This window comes from Geotrypetes seraphini, chromosome 1, assembly GCF_902459505.1.
Source record: "Geotrypetes seraphini chromosome 1, aGeoSer1.1, whole genome shotgun sequence".
Classification (NCBI taxonomy): Eukaryota; Metazoa; Chordata; class Amphibia; order Gymnophiona; family Dermophiidae; genus Geotrypetes; species Geotrypetes seraphini.
This window is the reverse complement of record NC_047084.1, coordinates 38,623,264-38,638,897: the sequence shown is the minus strand read 5'-3', so window position 1 is coordinate 38,638,897 and position 15,634 is coordinate 38,623,264. Positions and strand designations below refer to the sequence as shown.

The 15,634-nt window shown below is 44.2% G+C and overlaps 1 protein-coding gene across 6 annotated transcripts in view; it reads left to right on the top strand.

Annotated features, from left to right (window-relative positions):
- ERBIN (erbb2 interacting protein) overlaps nucleotides 1-15,634 on the top strand; it is a 516,286-nt gene that overhangs the window by 293,235 nt on the left and 207,417 nt on the right. For all 6 annotated transcript variants that reach the window (XM_033930041.1, XM_033930031.1, XM_033930056.1 and 3 more), the window contains one exon: nucleotides 10,034-10,106. In XM_033930041.1, the coding sequence (XP_033785932.1) occupies nucleotides 10,034-10,106 (73 nt within the window). The remainder of the gene's footprint in view (nucleotides 1-10,033; nucleotides 10,107-15,634) is intronic.

Sequence of the window (15,634 nt, the reverse complement as noted above, 5' to 3'; positions counted from 1 at the left end):
TGTGGGAGAGTGTGGCACAGTAGTTAAAGCTATAGCCTCAGCATCCTGAGGTGGTGGGTTCAAACCCACACTGCTCATTGTGACCCTGGGCAAATCACTTAATCCCCCCCCCACACACACACACACAATTGCTCCAGGTACATATGATAAAGATTGTGAGCTTGCTGGGACAGACAGGGCAAAATGCTTGAGTACCTGAAAAATTCATCTAAACCATTCTGAGCTCCCCTGGGAGAATGGTATAGAAATTTGAATGAATAAATAATAGTTAAAGTATTGGGATGAGAGCCAGAGAAGCCAGGGTTGAATTTTGGGCATGCCACTAGCACACATGTGTGACCTTGGGTAAGTCACTGTATCTTCCATTGTTTCAGGTACCCACAGATTGTGAGCTCCTTTAGGACAGGGGCATATTGTTCTGTGTTCTTATCACTGTCCAATGCTATATGCACCTAGTAGTCTATAAAATAGGCAGTATTAATATTATGTTTGGTCACATTTAAAAATGTCAATTTTGCATCTTGTGTGCACAATATATTGGCAGAGAAAGGCCAAATGGCCCATCCAGTCTGCCCATCCGCAATCACCATTTTATCCCAGGACAAGCAGGCAGCCTATTCTCACATATGGGTGACGTCATCAGCAGAGCCCAGATGCAGAAGCTCGCAAGTAAACTTGCTTGAAGAAACTAGAAGTTTCGAGTCGACCGCACCACATATGTGTGAGTGCCTTCCTGCCCAGCGTAGGGTGCATCTCCTCAGTTCTCAGTTTTCCGCAGAGCCGAGAAGTCTGTCTTTGACTCTCTGCGTTTAACTTTGTTATTTCGTGCCTTCGCTACACCGCAGTTTGTGTTTTTTTCTTCACGAATCGCTGTTTTTTTCCTTTTCTTTCTTTTAAAAAAAATTTTTTTACTTTCTTCCATTCGGCTGCAGCCCAGGAGCTTCGATTTTGCGGCAGCTGTTTTTCCTCCTATGTCCCGGCCAGCTACGGGCTTCAAGAAGTGCCAGTGTGCGATTTCCCTCACCGACCCACACCGTTGGTGCCTCAAATGCCTTGGGCCGGTCATCAACCGAAGTCATGCGAGCGCTGTGCTACTCTTCAACCTCGAGCCCTTAAACGTCGTCGTCTTTTGGTGGAGAAGCTCTTCGGGATGGATTCTTCCTCCGATCCTTCGACTTTGAAGGCGACCTTAGCCTCATCTTCGACCGAGACTCCTCCTGCTTCTACTGCTTTCACCTCGAGCCTCATTAGACCTTCGTCGTTTGCAGTGGCTCTCTCCTCGACGACTTCTGCTGTATCTTCCCCTGTATCCTCAGATCACATAGCTCAGCAGAAAGTTCCAGCGGTGGTGCTGCTTCTACTGCTTTCACCTCGAGCCTCATCAGACCTTCGTCGTTTGCAGTGGCTCTCTCCTCGACGACTTATGCTGTATCTTCCCCTGTATCCTCAGGTCACATAGCTCAGCAGAAAGTTCCAGCGGTGGTGCTTAAGGTGCCTAAGACTTCCAAGTTGTAGCACATATACATTGCCTCGGTGGAACCTCCAGCCAAAGTAGGTGGTCCGTTTCAGACGCGGATTCATCCTTGCCGGCTTCTTTCCAGACCATGTTGGAGAAGCAATTCATTCAGTTCTTTACTAATATGGGACTGAAGCTTCTGCCTCTCATCCAGCCTGGGCATTCTGCAGACTCCCGCGAGGTCGAACCGCTTCCTTTGCCTCAGTCTGAGCTTGCACACTCTTTGCAGGGAGCAGAGTCTCTGAGTGTCTGGTCTGGCTTCTAAGCACGTAAAGCAAGGAGCAGAATCTTTGCAAGTGCCTCGGCAGGAATCCTCACACTCTATACAAGGAGCAGAGTGCATCGAGGTTCCTCCACCAAGCCTCTGGAGCTTCGATCTACAGCCTCCAGTCCTATCCATTCTTTGGTGGCATCGGCTGCTTCTGTCTCCGAAGCGAAGTCTCCTCGATCTTCGAGATCTGCTTCCAAGCACCGTTCTCACCGACGATCGAGGCCTTCATCGAGGCATACTTCCAGGCATAGTTCTTCTAAAGAGCGTCCCTCTTCAACTAAGCCTCGATCTACTCCTACTTTGACTAGACTGCCGATTCCTCGATCGAGGTCTCCACTTCCACACCTCGAGAATGCAGCGGTTTCGATTGCTTCGTCCAAGTCTCCATATTCTTTTGATGCCTTTTTTCCAGCTGAAGCTTCATCTTCGACCCAGGCTGCCTTGACAACCTCGAGTCCTTCTCGAGGCAGAGCATTGGCGGATCAGCTATCTTTTTCATCTTTTCTTCATCAGATGGCTGTTGACTTGGATCTTCAATTAGTTGCTGGTTCCAAATACTCTAAGGAGTATCTCGAAGTCATGCATTTACCTCAACCTCCAGCAGAGTCACTTAAGCTTCCTCTTCACAAGCTTTTGTCTCAGACTTTTGCCAGATGCCTGGAGACCCCTTATACCATTCCAGCTGTTCCAGGCAAATTGGACTCTAGGTATAAAACTCTCCATCGCAAAGGGTTTGACAACTCACAGTTATCTCATCAATCCCTGCTTGTGGAGTCATCCTTAAAGAGGTCCCATCCTTCCAAGGTTTATGCTACTGTTCTTCCTGGAAGGGAAGGGAAAACTATGGACAAATTCGGACATCGCATCTATCAAAATTCTATGATGTCGACTAAAGTCCTTAATTATAATTTTCATTTTATTACTTATTTTGAGTTCCTCATAACTCTTTTACCTAAATTTTTGAGTTATTTGGATACTCAAAAACACTTTGAATTTCAAGAAGTCATTGCTTCTCTAGCACAACTCAGATTACATCTCCTTTAGTCGTCTTATGATGCCTTCGAGTTGTCTGCCCGGGTGACTGCTTGCTCTGTAGCAATGCGTCGCCTTGCCTGGCTTCATACCATTGACATGGACCCTAATCTTCAAGACCACTTGGCTAATATTCCTTGTGCAGGCAATGACCACTTTGATGAATCTATCGTAGCAGCCACCAAGAAGTTGTCTGAACATGAAAAATCTTTCGCTTCTATTGTCAGACCTAAGTCCAAGCCAACTCCTGTCAAGTCTACACGTCCTGCTCCCATTTACCAGAGGCATTTTGCTCCAAGGGCGGCTCCTTATACTTGCCCCCTCCTAAGAAACAGCAGCCTCAGAAGCAACAAAAATCGCAACCTCCTGCTGCACCTAAGGCTTCACAGCCTTTTTGACTGTTTACAACACAGCATAACCTCCATCGTTCTGTCTCTGACTTCTCTTCCTCCTATAGGAGGTCGTCGCCATCATTTTTACCACCGATGGATGACAATTACATCCGACCTCTGGGTGCTGACCATCATCAGGGAAGGATACTCTCTTCATTTCATTCAGGTTCCACCAGAGCTTCCTCCAAGAGAGTATCCTTCCAATCCCTCCCAGACTGCCCTTCTTCTTCAGGAAGCTCAAGCTCTGCTTCGTCTCCATGCCATCGAACCAGTTCCCTTGGAACAGCAGAACAGGGGTTTTTACTCCCGTTACTTCCTTGTTCCGAAGAAGATGGGCGATCTGCAGTCAATTCTGGATCACAGGGCTCTCACCAAATTTTTGGTCAAAGAAAAATTTTGAATGTTGTCCCTGGCATCCCTTTATCCCCTTCTTGAGCAGAATGACTGGTTATGCTCTCTGGATCTCAAGGAGACCTACATTCATATTCCCATTCATCTGGCCTCCCGTCAATATCTCAGATTTCGGGTGGGGAATCTACATTATCAATACAGAGTGCTGCCCTTCGGCCTGGCTTCATCTCCCAGAGTGTTCACCAAGTGCCTAGTAGTGGTAGCAGCAGCTCTAAGGAACCATGGTCTTCAGGTATTTCCCTACCTCGACGACTGGTTCATCAAAGATTCAACATCTCAGGGGGTTATTGTAACGACCCAACGGACTACCTGGTTCCTACAAAGTTTGGGATTCGAAATCAACTTTCATCGGAGCTGTTCTGGACACTGTCCAACTCAAGAGCATTCCTCCCACAACGACATCTGGAAGCTCTTCTTCAACTCTGTCATACAGTGTTTTCACGCTCTTCCATCTCAGCGAGACACATGATGGTACTCCTGGGTCACATGGCCTCCACAGTACACGTGACTCCTTTTGCCAGACTTCACCTCAGAATTCCTCAGTGGACCCTGGGATCTCAATGGATGCAGGTTTGCGACCCACTTTCTCGACACATAACAGTCACTCCTTCATTGAAGCAGTCTCTCCGTTGGTGGATGCTCTCTTCCAATCTCTCCAGAGGCTTGCTTTTTCAAATGCCCCCCATCGGAAGGTCCTCATGACAGATTCTTCAACCTACGCTTGGGGTGCTCATCTCGATGGTCTCCGTACACAAGGCCACTGGACCAGTATGGATCGTCAGTGTCATATCAATCTGTTGGAACTCAGAGCGATCCTCAAAGCTCTCAACATCTTCTTCACAACCAGGTAGTCCTCATTCGGACGTACAACCAAGTCGCCATGTATTATGTCAAATAGGGAGGGACGGGATCTGCCTCCCTTTGTCAAGAAGCCCTGAAGATTTGGGATTGGGCAATCTGCCATAACGCCTTCTTCAAAGCTGTCTACATACAAGGGGCGAAGAATTGCTTGGCGGACAACTTGAGTTGTCTTCTGCAACCTCACGAATGGACACTCCATTCCTTGCCTCTTCATCACATTTTTTCACAGTGGGGAACGCCTCAGATAGACCTCTTTGCAGCTCCCCACAACTACAAACTGCCTCAGTTCTGCTCCAGGATATACTCTCCTCATCGCCTCGAGGCAGATGCTTTTCTTCTGGAATGGACGAATCTCTTCCTATATGCATTCCCTCCATTCCCTCTCATTCTGAAGACTCTGGTCAAGTTGAAGAATGATCATACCACCATGATTCTGATTGCTCCTCGGTGGCCGAGACAACCTTGGTACTCCCTTCTACTTCAACTCAGCAGCAGGGAGCCATACCTTCTACCAGTTTTTCCATCTTTTCCATCGCTGCTTACACAGAGTCAAGGGTCTCTCCTTCATCCCAACCTGCAGTCTCTACACCTGACAGCTTGGTACCTCTCAACATGACTCCTCTTCAGTTTTCTCAATCTGTAAGAGACGTTTTAGAGGCTTCTAGGAAACCTACCACTAGACAATGCTATAAAAAAACTGGTCTAGATTTTCTACATGGTGTTTTTCTCATGATAAGGAGCCTCAACATTCCTCCTTATCTTCTGTTTTGGATTACCTTTTGCACTTATCCACTTCTGGCCTCAAGTCTACATCGATCCGAGTCCATCCCAGTGCAATTGCGGCTTTCCATCAACCTATTGAAGGGAAACCCCTCTCTGCTCATCCGGTGGTTTCTAGATTCATGAAAGGACTTTTCAGTGTCAAACCGCCTCCTGTGGTTTAGGACCTCAATGTTGTCCTTGCTCAACTGATGAAGCCTCCATTTCAACCAATTGACAAGGCTCATCTGAAGTATCTCACTTGGAAAGTGGTGTTTCTCATCGCCCTCATTTCTGCTCGATGAGTCAGTGAGCTGCAAGCTTTAGTTGCTGATCCACATTTCATGGTGTTTCATCATGACAAAGTGGTCCTTTGTATTCATCCAAAATTCCTACCTAAAGTGGTATCGGAATTTCATCTCAACCAATCTATTGTTCTTCCAGTGTTCTTTCCAAAGCCTCATTCTCATCCTGGAGAAGTAGCTCTTCATACTCTGGACTGTAAACGTGCTTTGGCCTTCTATTTGGAACACACCAAACCACACAGAACTGCTCCTCAACTTTTTGTCTCCTTTGATCCAAATAAGTTGGGACATTCTATCTCTAAGCGTACCATCCCCAACTGGATGGCTGCTTGTATCTTATTCTGCTATGCCCAGGCTGGATTACCCCTAAAGTCACAGCCCATAAAGTCATAGGAATGGCAGCTTCCATAGCTTTCCTCAGATCTACACCTAGTGAGGAAATTTGCAAGGCTACTACTCGGTCCTCAGTTCATACTTTTACGTCTCACTATTGTCTGGATACTTTCTCCAGACGGGATGGACAGTTTGGCCAAACAGTATTACAAAATTTATTCTCCTAAATTGCCAACACTCCCACCATCCCATTCTAGTTAGCTTGGAGGTCACCCATATGTGAGAATAGGCTGCCTGCTTGTCCTGGGATAAATTAGTTACTTACCGTAACAGGTGTTATCCAGGGACAGCCGGCAGCTATTCTCACAACCCACCCACCTCCCCTGGTTGGCTTCTCTGCTAGCTATCTGAACTGAGGAGACGTGCCCTACACTGGGCGGGAAGGCACTCACGCATGCGCGGTGCGATCGACTCAAAACTTCTAGTTTCTTCAAGCAAGTCTGCTTGTGAGCTTCCGCATCTGGGCTCCGCTGATGACATCACCTATATGTGAGAATAGCTGCCTGCTGTCCCTGGATAACACCTGTTACGGTAAGTAACTGTGCTATCTCTTCCTCTCTAAGAGATCCCATGTGCCTATCCCACACTTTCTGGTATGATTGCTAACTTTTAACAGAACAAAGCATGAGAATCATCTTATTTGTCTTTAAATATAGTGGGTCCTCAGGGCTGATCGATTCAGGCTTGAGGTGATTGAGACAGGAGAGAGTCCATTGGTCACAAAATTCAAATTTGTGACCAACGAACTTTCCTGCCTCAATCCTTTGCCTTTGGCCAATCAAGTTTGAGGAACCACAGACAACCTACAGACCTCACAGTTCACCCTGAAAAAAATGTCTGTTCTACCTACCCAAATGCAGGAAGACTACAACAATTATAAAGCATGAGAAGTTTTTCATGTTTCGTAATAAAAAGGAGAAATGCTTCCCACCATTGCTATTGTGCATAAATATATGAAGTAGGCTTGCTTTCTTTCCTAATTTGGGTAAAATTTAAAAGTGTGGTAATCCAATAAACAGTTACATTTGAGATCAGAATCTTATTTGAAATGAAAGGAAGTGTTTTTGTTTACAAAAAAAATTCAAGTTGTCAGTTACATTTATTACTTCTACATCAGTGGTCTCAAACTCAAACCCTTTGCGGGGCCACATTTTGGATTTGTAGGTACTTGGAGGGCCGCAGAAAAAAAAATAGTTAATGTCTTATTAAAGAAATGACAATTTTGCATGAGGTTAAACTCTTTATAGTTTATAAAACTTTCCTTTAACAGTTTTACCTTATGCAAAATTGTCATTTCTTTAATAAGACATTAACTATTTTTTCTGCGGCCCTCCAAGTACTCTATTTTTTCTGCAGCACTCACATTTAAAGTTTAATATCTTTTCTTTCTCAAAATTGGCACATTTCTATTACTAAATTGAAAATAAAATCATTTTCCTACCTTTGTTTGGTAATTTCATCAGTCTCTGGTTGCACTTTATTCTTCTGACTGTGCATCCAATATTTCTTCTCTTCTTTCAGCCTCCTTTATGCTTCCTCTCCTCCAGACCTCATTCCCTCCCCCAACTTTTTCTTTCTTTTTCTATGTCTGTCTTTCTCTGATTCCTTGTCCCATTTTTTGCTTTGTTTCTGGCTCCTTGTCCCCCCCCCTTCTTTCTTTTTTCCTTCCTGCCCTCCCCCATGCCACCCCCGCCGGGGAATAGGCTGCTGCTACTGCTGCCGCCATCGGGAACAGGAAGAGATCTCCATGGGGCCGACCAACTCTCGCCGCCCGATGTCAATTCTAACGTCGGAAAGGTCGTTCCGGGCAGCCAGGCAGCGATTGGCTAGCCAGAACGTCCTCTCGACGTCAGAATTGAGGTCGGGCAGCGAGAGAAGCAGGGAGATCAAAGAGCATGGTGCCGACCTGTTCCCCGATGGCAGCGGTGAGAAGGGAAGGGAAGCAGTTGGGCACCCCTGCTCTAGACGAGCCGCACTCTAGGAAGAACAGTGGAGGGTGACCAGCTGTGCGGACCGCCCCCCTCTTGGTTCGCCACTGGAGCAGCAGCATGTCTGGCTGGCTCATTCTATTCAAAGCTGCGGGTGGCGGCTCCTTGCGAGATCTGCGCCTGCGTCTGAAGCCTCTCTGTTGTGATGTCAGAGAGGCTTCCGATGCAGGAGCGAATAGCGCAACCGCGGCTTTGAACGGAACGAACCGGCAAGACCCACTGCTGCTCCAAAAGGAAGGAATTATCCAGTCCAGACCGCGGACCGCAAAAAACACTTGGAGAGCCACATGTGGCCCGCGGGCCGTGTGTTTGAGACCGCTGTTCTACATCTAGTAATCAAGCTTACCTTATATATTCGAATATAAACAGATCTGAATATAAACTGAGGTAATCTTTTTCCTCCCAAAAAAGAAGGAAAAATGGTTGACTCGAATATAAACAGAGGTTAGAAATCTTGGTACGTGAGCATCATTTGTCAGGGATCATGCCATAAGTAATCACTAATTTTTCATTTGGGGCTGTTTCAAGTCCAATAAAGCTGAAGGACAGCTGACAAATATTTTCCTACTTAAGGCCTCAACACCAACCAATGTTTCAGGACTTCTATCACCACTAGAACACTTGGGCTCAATAATACATTCAGAAAAAAAAAAAACAACCCCCCCCCCTTTTCAAATACAAGCCCATAAACTAATAGTACTATTCTACACAAACAAAACCCTAATATGCTAGACTCTGTACACAACGCACCACAAAAGAAATAGAAAGAAATGTTTTTTTTCCTGAACAGTCCAAAATATAAAACAGATATAAATTTTCAAAATGGACATGTTTCAATCACTACATTGAAAATAAAAACATTTTTCCTACCTTTATCTGGCGATTTTATTTTTCTGGTCATCTTGTTCCATCTGTGCTCTTAATGCTGTTTCCATGTCCTCCTCATGTATTTGTTGTTTCTTTCCTCTCCTTCACTTTTTGCACTACATCCTTATTTGACACTGATTTTCATATTCAGTTTTCTTCCATTTTTCTGCTTCCATTTCACCATCTCTTTCCCTTCCTTTCATCCATGTGCACCATCTTTTCCTTCCTCTTCCACTTTTCCATTCATGTGCCCCATCCTTCCCTCTATCCATGTGCCACCATCTTCTTCCTCCCCCTCCATCCATGTGCCCCGTTCCTCTTCTCTCTGCCCCTCCCATTCAGCATCTCTCCCTTCTTCCTCCATACCTCTCCACCCTTCCTGGTTCCACCAAATGTTCTTCCACCCAGTTCTGAAGCCCCCCTTACCATGAAAGCTACAAAAAGGTCACAGGCATGTGAGGGATTCTCTTGCACTGCCCGCTGGCCTCCTTTGCACCATTCCTTTGCAATTGAAGAACAGTGGCTTAGGCACTCCTATCCTCCACTAACCGCTGCCCCAGACCGACATCGCACTTACAGGTCAGATGCTCTGGAAACCGTCACTGACGCTCTGTGCTGGTGAAGGGCCTTGAGCATCTGTGTATGCTTAAGGCTTGCAGGACTCCGTTCGAGAATCATGGAGAGGGCAGGAGCCAGCAGGCCTTGAGCATGTGCAGATGTTCAAGACCCTTCAGCCCAGTCCAGAGTGCTGGTGCTGGCTTCCAGAGCATTGGGAGTGTAATGCCAGTCTGGGTCAGGGGAGAGCAGATAGTGGAGAATAGGCGTGTCTGTCATCGGGGGGTGGGGGGGAGGGAGGAGAGGAGATAAAAACATTAGTCATTGGGGAGATAGAAGTACTGGTCATGGGAGTGGATAGCAGCTGGACATTGGGGTATGGGGATGGTAGTAGATAAAATCTTTGGTCATCGGGTGGGTAGGGGAAGGTGGCTTGAATATAAACAAAACCTCTATTTTTGGGCCCTAAAATCTCAATTTATATTTGAATATATACGGTATATACTGTATAAATGTTGAATTGCAACTAAAATTCTAATGGTATGGGAAACTATTGATTATTAAGGGGACTATGATGCTTGGTTGAAAATAAATATAGCTAGGAAACCAAAAACTTTAAGAATTAGAGGTTGGCTGTTTTTCTCGAATATATTTTTGATTTGGTATCTTAATTTTTATGATAGGTTCTCTTACGAAATTAACAACTTTGAAAATTGATGAAAACCAGCTCATGTATTTGCCAGATTCCATAGGAGGGTAGGTATTTAATTTCTAAGTATATGACTTGGAATGTCCATTATTATGTTGTTGTTGTTGTTGTTTGTTTTATTTTTTTATGACAACCAGTAATTTCCCAAAAGACTTCTTTTCATTGATTAGTGCTATAGCTTTTAACATAGGTTTACATCAGTTATTACCAAACAGCTACTGTTTTGTCTATTCCAGCAAGCATATCTTGTTTAGCTTTCAGGAGAGGAAATATCAATGCATAAAGTAACTCCTTAGTTAGACATCTTTGAAAATGGGAAATGGTCGTGAGCAACAGCCTGAAATCTGTGGCTTTTGAAAGTAATAATGCTAGGAGTGGAAAAGCTACCAATAACCAGGATGAGAGCAGGAGTCAAAAATAAAATCACTATATAAAAATGATGCAGCAAAATCCAGATGAATGGATATGCTTTGTAGCAGAAGACTAATGCACAATTGTGTATATCAACCAGTTTTTAATCCTAATTTCCACAAATTTATGTGGCGCACAGGAAATATGAACTCCTGATGAAGATATAGGCTGCCAAAACATGGACCATGGGCTAGATTCACTAAGCCCACCAATCAAGTCCCCTGATCATCCTCCGATCTGCGCATGCAAAAGAGGGGGAACGGCATTCAAATGTAGGTAGGCAGTGATTCATTAAACAAATCTGGAACACTGACTGGGCTGGCCGATCAACAAAAGAAGCAACTGCTGAGGATCAGTCACTCACTGCTTTCCGACTGCATCTCCTGCTCTCTGCCTGGATTCTCCTGCCCCAACTCTCCTTTCGCCGACCTGCTCTCTGCCCCAATTCTCCTCTCGCCACCCTGCTCTCTACCCCGACTCTTCTCGCTGCCCTGTTCTCTGCCCTGAATCTCTCCTGCTGCCCTGCGCTTGCCCTGAATATCTCCTGCCTTTCTCTACACTGTGAGCCCATGGTTTTAACCCGTGGGTTTAAAGCGGATTAAAACCATGGGCTTGCCAAAAGTAAAAAATAAAAGGTCGCTGCTCCGTAAGCATGCACAGACCATCTACAGATGGTCTGCGCATGCGTGGGGATCGCTATTCAGCGATCCCTGCAGTCAGTTAGGGGCATGATTCTGAGCATCCTCATTTGCATGAGGACGCGTCGTGACTCAGCCCCCTGGACTCGGATCGCATCAGTAGGTCCATTTAGTGAATCTAGGCCCATGTTGGGTCCTTGGTACAACCATTCATCTGGATTTTACTGCTTCATTTTTTATACAGGCAGTCCCCGGGTTAAGAATGAGTTATGTTTTAAAGCTTTTCTTAAATCAGATTTGTATGTAACTCAGAACTTTTAAGATTCTTGCTGCTTACATCTGCTCCAAACTGACAAAAGGGCCAACTGTCCCTACCAGTGTTCCCTCTAAGGTAAAGCATGCACAACCACACACTGTTCTTAATGTGGTCATGCATCATTCCTGAATCTGCTGCAGGAGAAGTGTAGGAGTCTATATCACTGGAAATACTGCTCAGTGAAATCAAATGAAGCTGCAACCTCATTCTTAAGTATGAGTTGTTCTTAAGTTGGGCATCTGTAACTCGGGGACTGCCTGTATATTGTTTTAAATAAAGTGATTTTATTTTGGACTCCTGCTCTCATCCTGGTTATTTGTGGCTTTTCTACTCCTTGCATTTTTGATTTGACTTTTTTGGTTTGCCACCCCTTTCTTTTTCTGGAAAGTAATTTGAGGTCCATCCATTTACCTGCATATTGGCACAAGAATTCATAGTGTATGCCTTTGCTACATAAGTAGTATAAATAAAGATCCTTTACAGTCCGTTCTTGTTATTTGTGGTAGTATGCTTCCCCGAACAGTCAGTGAACTGTAAAATTGCAAATGACGAAACGCTGTGCCAATGGGAAAATTGAGGTTAGGTTACAGTAGTACATTTTGCACCTCCAAACTATGTAAAATGAATAATGGATCATTTAGGAAAAATAGGATTTAGTTCCTGCAAGGGACAACATTTGATAAAAATCATAGTAAAACATTCAGAATGTTGCAAACATTTTTTTTTATTTGCCGTATTAGTTACAGAAGTAACATTCGTAAAATAATTGCACACAGCAGTGCTAGAAAATAAATGTACAGTATTGCACAGCCATAGTAGCAATTAATCTGCTCATCAACCAATGCAATGCACCATGAGTTTCTCACCATTAGAAGCAGAGTAACACTGTTAAAAACAATGCTCACCATTAGGACAAAGCAGCGCAGACTGAGAAACGTACATATATAAAGAGATGGTACACTACCATTATGAAAATATTGCTTGACAAAAACCAGCATTACATAATTACAGGTGTACAGTACTGTACTTTATCACTCAAGGTGTATCACAGCCTGATCAACCTCTACCGCATGAGTTGAGTCTGACAGGTTGACTTCTGATACATTAACCTATGGAGAGGTACAGGCATGCAGCTCCAGAATGACACTACTGTAGTAGAAGATGGAGATGTGGGCGCTGGTAGGTCGACTTCAGCCTGATCAACCTCTGGGGTATGAGTCAAGGCTGGCAAGTCGACTGCTGTCATATCAACCTCTGGTGCGTGAGTCTTGTGACTTGTTGACTGAAAAAACTGTGTCAGCCTTGTCTGTTTGGCTTTCCTTCTCAAGTCCTTAAGTGTCTCAGCATAAGGGGCAAATTCTGAGCTTCTCAGATTCTTGAATTTTTAGACTGTGCTGAACATGAGATCACATTCCTTCATGTCACTGAACAGTTTTTCCAACGTTGATGCCCATCCTGGCGAGCTGTTCAGGTTCTTTCTTTTAAGTGCACAAGGATTTTGAACTCTGTAGAACATAAGAGGCTTGCATTTGAAATCACCTTTGGTATTGGCACACAATAGCAGAATGGTGCAGTCTTTAAATACCTTGGATCCTGGGGCTTTTGCTGCCATTTTCATTGTATATGTCAATTTCCCAGTATGCTTGTAAAACATACCAGTCTCATCTATGTTGAATACCTCCTCTAGCACATACCCCTTTCCTTCAATTACACTTAGTAGGTACATTTTAAATTCTTCAGCAGCTTCGTTGTCAGCTGAATCTGCCTTCCCAGAAAGGCTTACATTTTTTTTAGTGCATATTGCTTTTTAAAATGCGCTAGCCAACCTGAACTCGCAGAAAAGGGTTTCATGTTTTCCTGCCCAGGGTGACGTGTTTGTAAATGTCTCTGGCTTTCATCCTGACAACAATGCTGTCCATTGTACTTTTTTTTCTCTCATTTACCATTTGTATTATCCACAAATTTAGCTTCTTCTCCATCTTTTTTATTGACTGATCACGAACCACAGATGTTTTGGAACTTTTCAGTTTTGCTTTGTGAATAGACCGATGAATATCTTCTTCTTTGTCAGATAGATTGGACTGTGGATCCATTAACACTGAACTCTTGGCTGATGGCAGAAACAGACTTGCCAGAATGAAGCCTGTCTAGGACATATATTTTGTCACTCAGCACATGACATGCTTCTTTCTCTTTGAAGCTGTACCTGCAGATGTTTGTAGCTCACTCTTAAAACTTGATGGCCGTTCTCTTTGGAGTTGTACCTGCAGATGCTTGTAACTCACTCTCGATACTTTGTGGCCATTCTCTTTGGAGGTGTACCTGTAGATACTCGTAACTCACTCTTGATACTTGGGGTCCATTTTCTTTGGAGATGTACCTGCAGATGCTTGTAACTCACTCTCTTATGCTTCTAACTCACTCTCTTTGACACTGGGTGGCCATTTCTAGAAGCAAAGCCAAAACCAGAAGTGAAAGAGAAAGGAAACAAAGCTTTATTTCTAAGGTTGGAGGTCTGCAAATATGCAAGCACATGGTGCGAATAGGGGTCACAATGTGTGCAACCATGGATAAGCAAAATTGCAAATTGGGAAGGTGCAAATAACGAGTACAGATCGTAAATGCATTAGATTGTTAAATTAAAAACAAAATATTTGGAGATAATAACTGTAACCATTATACATTCAGATAGTACCTCATACTTCAGACATTCATGTCTCAGTGACTCAGAAGTAGTGGTGCCCAGTGAAACTTGGTTCTTGCTTCCTAGCCTGATTTATGCTGCTTGGACAATCAAGGACTAGAGATTGCTGCGTGTATTTTAGCTTTTGTCACCTAAGATTGATTATTAGACTGAGCATGTTTCTTTCTCACCAGTTTGGGCAAGGTATTTTTTATGTGATTTAAGTCCTTTGACCCTTTACACTGAACAGCAAGTCTCTTTGACCCCTGGCATAGGCAAAGATGTTGAAACACAGTCCTTGTTGAAACGGCCCTTGTTGGGTCCATCATTAGAGTAGAATTACCTGGAACTTGAAGGTCCTTTGTTCTTTTTTTCTTGCTTATTCGTGGTTTGTACTTTGAGTCTTTCTCTTTCCTCCACATTCTACAAGAACATTAAAACATGATCAAAGGAAATTCCAGAAGAGATGAGAAAATATTAGTCTGGAAAGGGTTAAAAAGACAGTTCATGAAAACCCTGGAGATAAAGGAAAAAAACAAAAGGTAAGCTTTATGATGGTACAGTTCTCAAACTTCAGTATATTGTATTGAAAGCAGTTATCTCCAAATGGAGAAGACTTGGAACATAGGATGATTCTGTCAACATCCCAGAAGAACATCCAACTACTGTTAGAGAGCTGAGGCACATTAGCTGTACAGGTCACAGTGAGTAAAGGCTGTCGCAGCCTGTGAGGTGAATCAGGGGAGTTTTGAAATTCAAAGTTTTGAGGATTTCTGCATGTCCCCCTTGTGTTCCCCCACCTGAAAAAATCCTAAAATCACCATTTTTGCACTTTATGTAATGCAATTTTGATGTGATTTTCTTAGCGGTAGCCATCTTGGATTTTTAGCGATCTTTATTTCTAAAGCTCCCTTCTTCTCCAAACTGCAATTTTTGCCTCAAAACTTGTTGGAATGGGGTCCTTGGGCTCTCCTAATGTGAATTCTTGCCAGAACTGCATATATATGCAACTTCAAGAGCGTCTTTGTGCCACGTGCTGCGGCAGTGCCAAGCTTAGCCTCTCCCATGCTTAAGCAGGTGACCAACTGCTTAGCTTGCCCGATGGGGCAGCCTTCTTTATTTTAGAGGCTTAGCATGGCTGCTAGTTCAGTGCACCTGGCTGCGGACCCTCCACAGCCTAAGAAACACAAAGTTAATTCATCTATGCCCCAGGATCCAGAGGCTTTCTCTGAATTTATGAAACATTCGTAGAAAGTTTCAAAACCGACATTCTACTCCTGCGCAGTCCTGCTGCGCCTTTGATGTGTCTCTCAGTGGCATTACTTCTATGGGCATGTCTTCATCTCAGTCAACTGATGTTCTTGTGCTGCCTGATTTTAATCTTGGAGATCTTTATGATGATGACCAGCTTGCTAACCCCTTATTTACTGGTACAGCGCTTTCCGGGACTAAGTCCAGGGACTGTGTGCCAGATCTGCAGATTCCTCTGGGGTTTTTGGAACCTGGGGATGATCCCACAGTTCTACA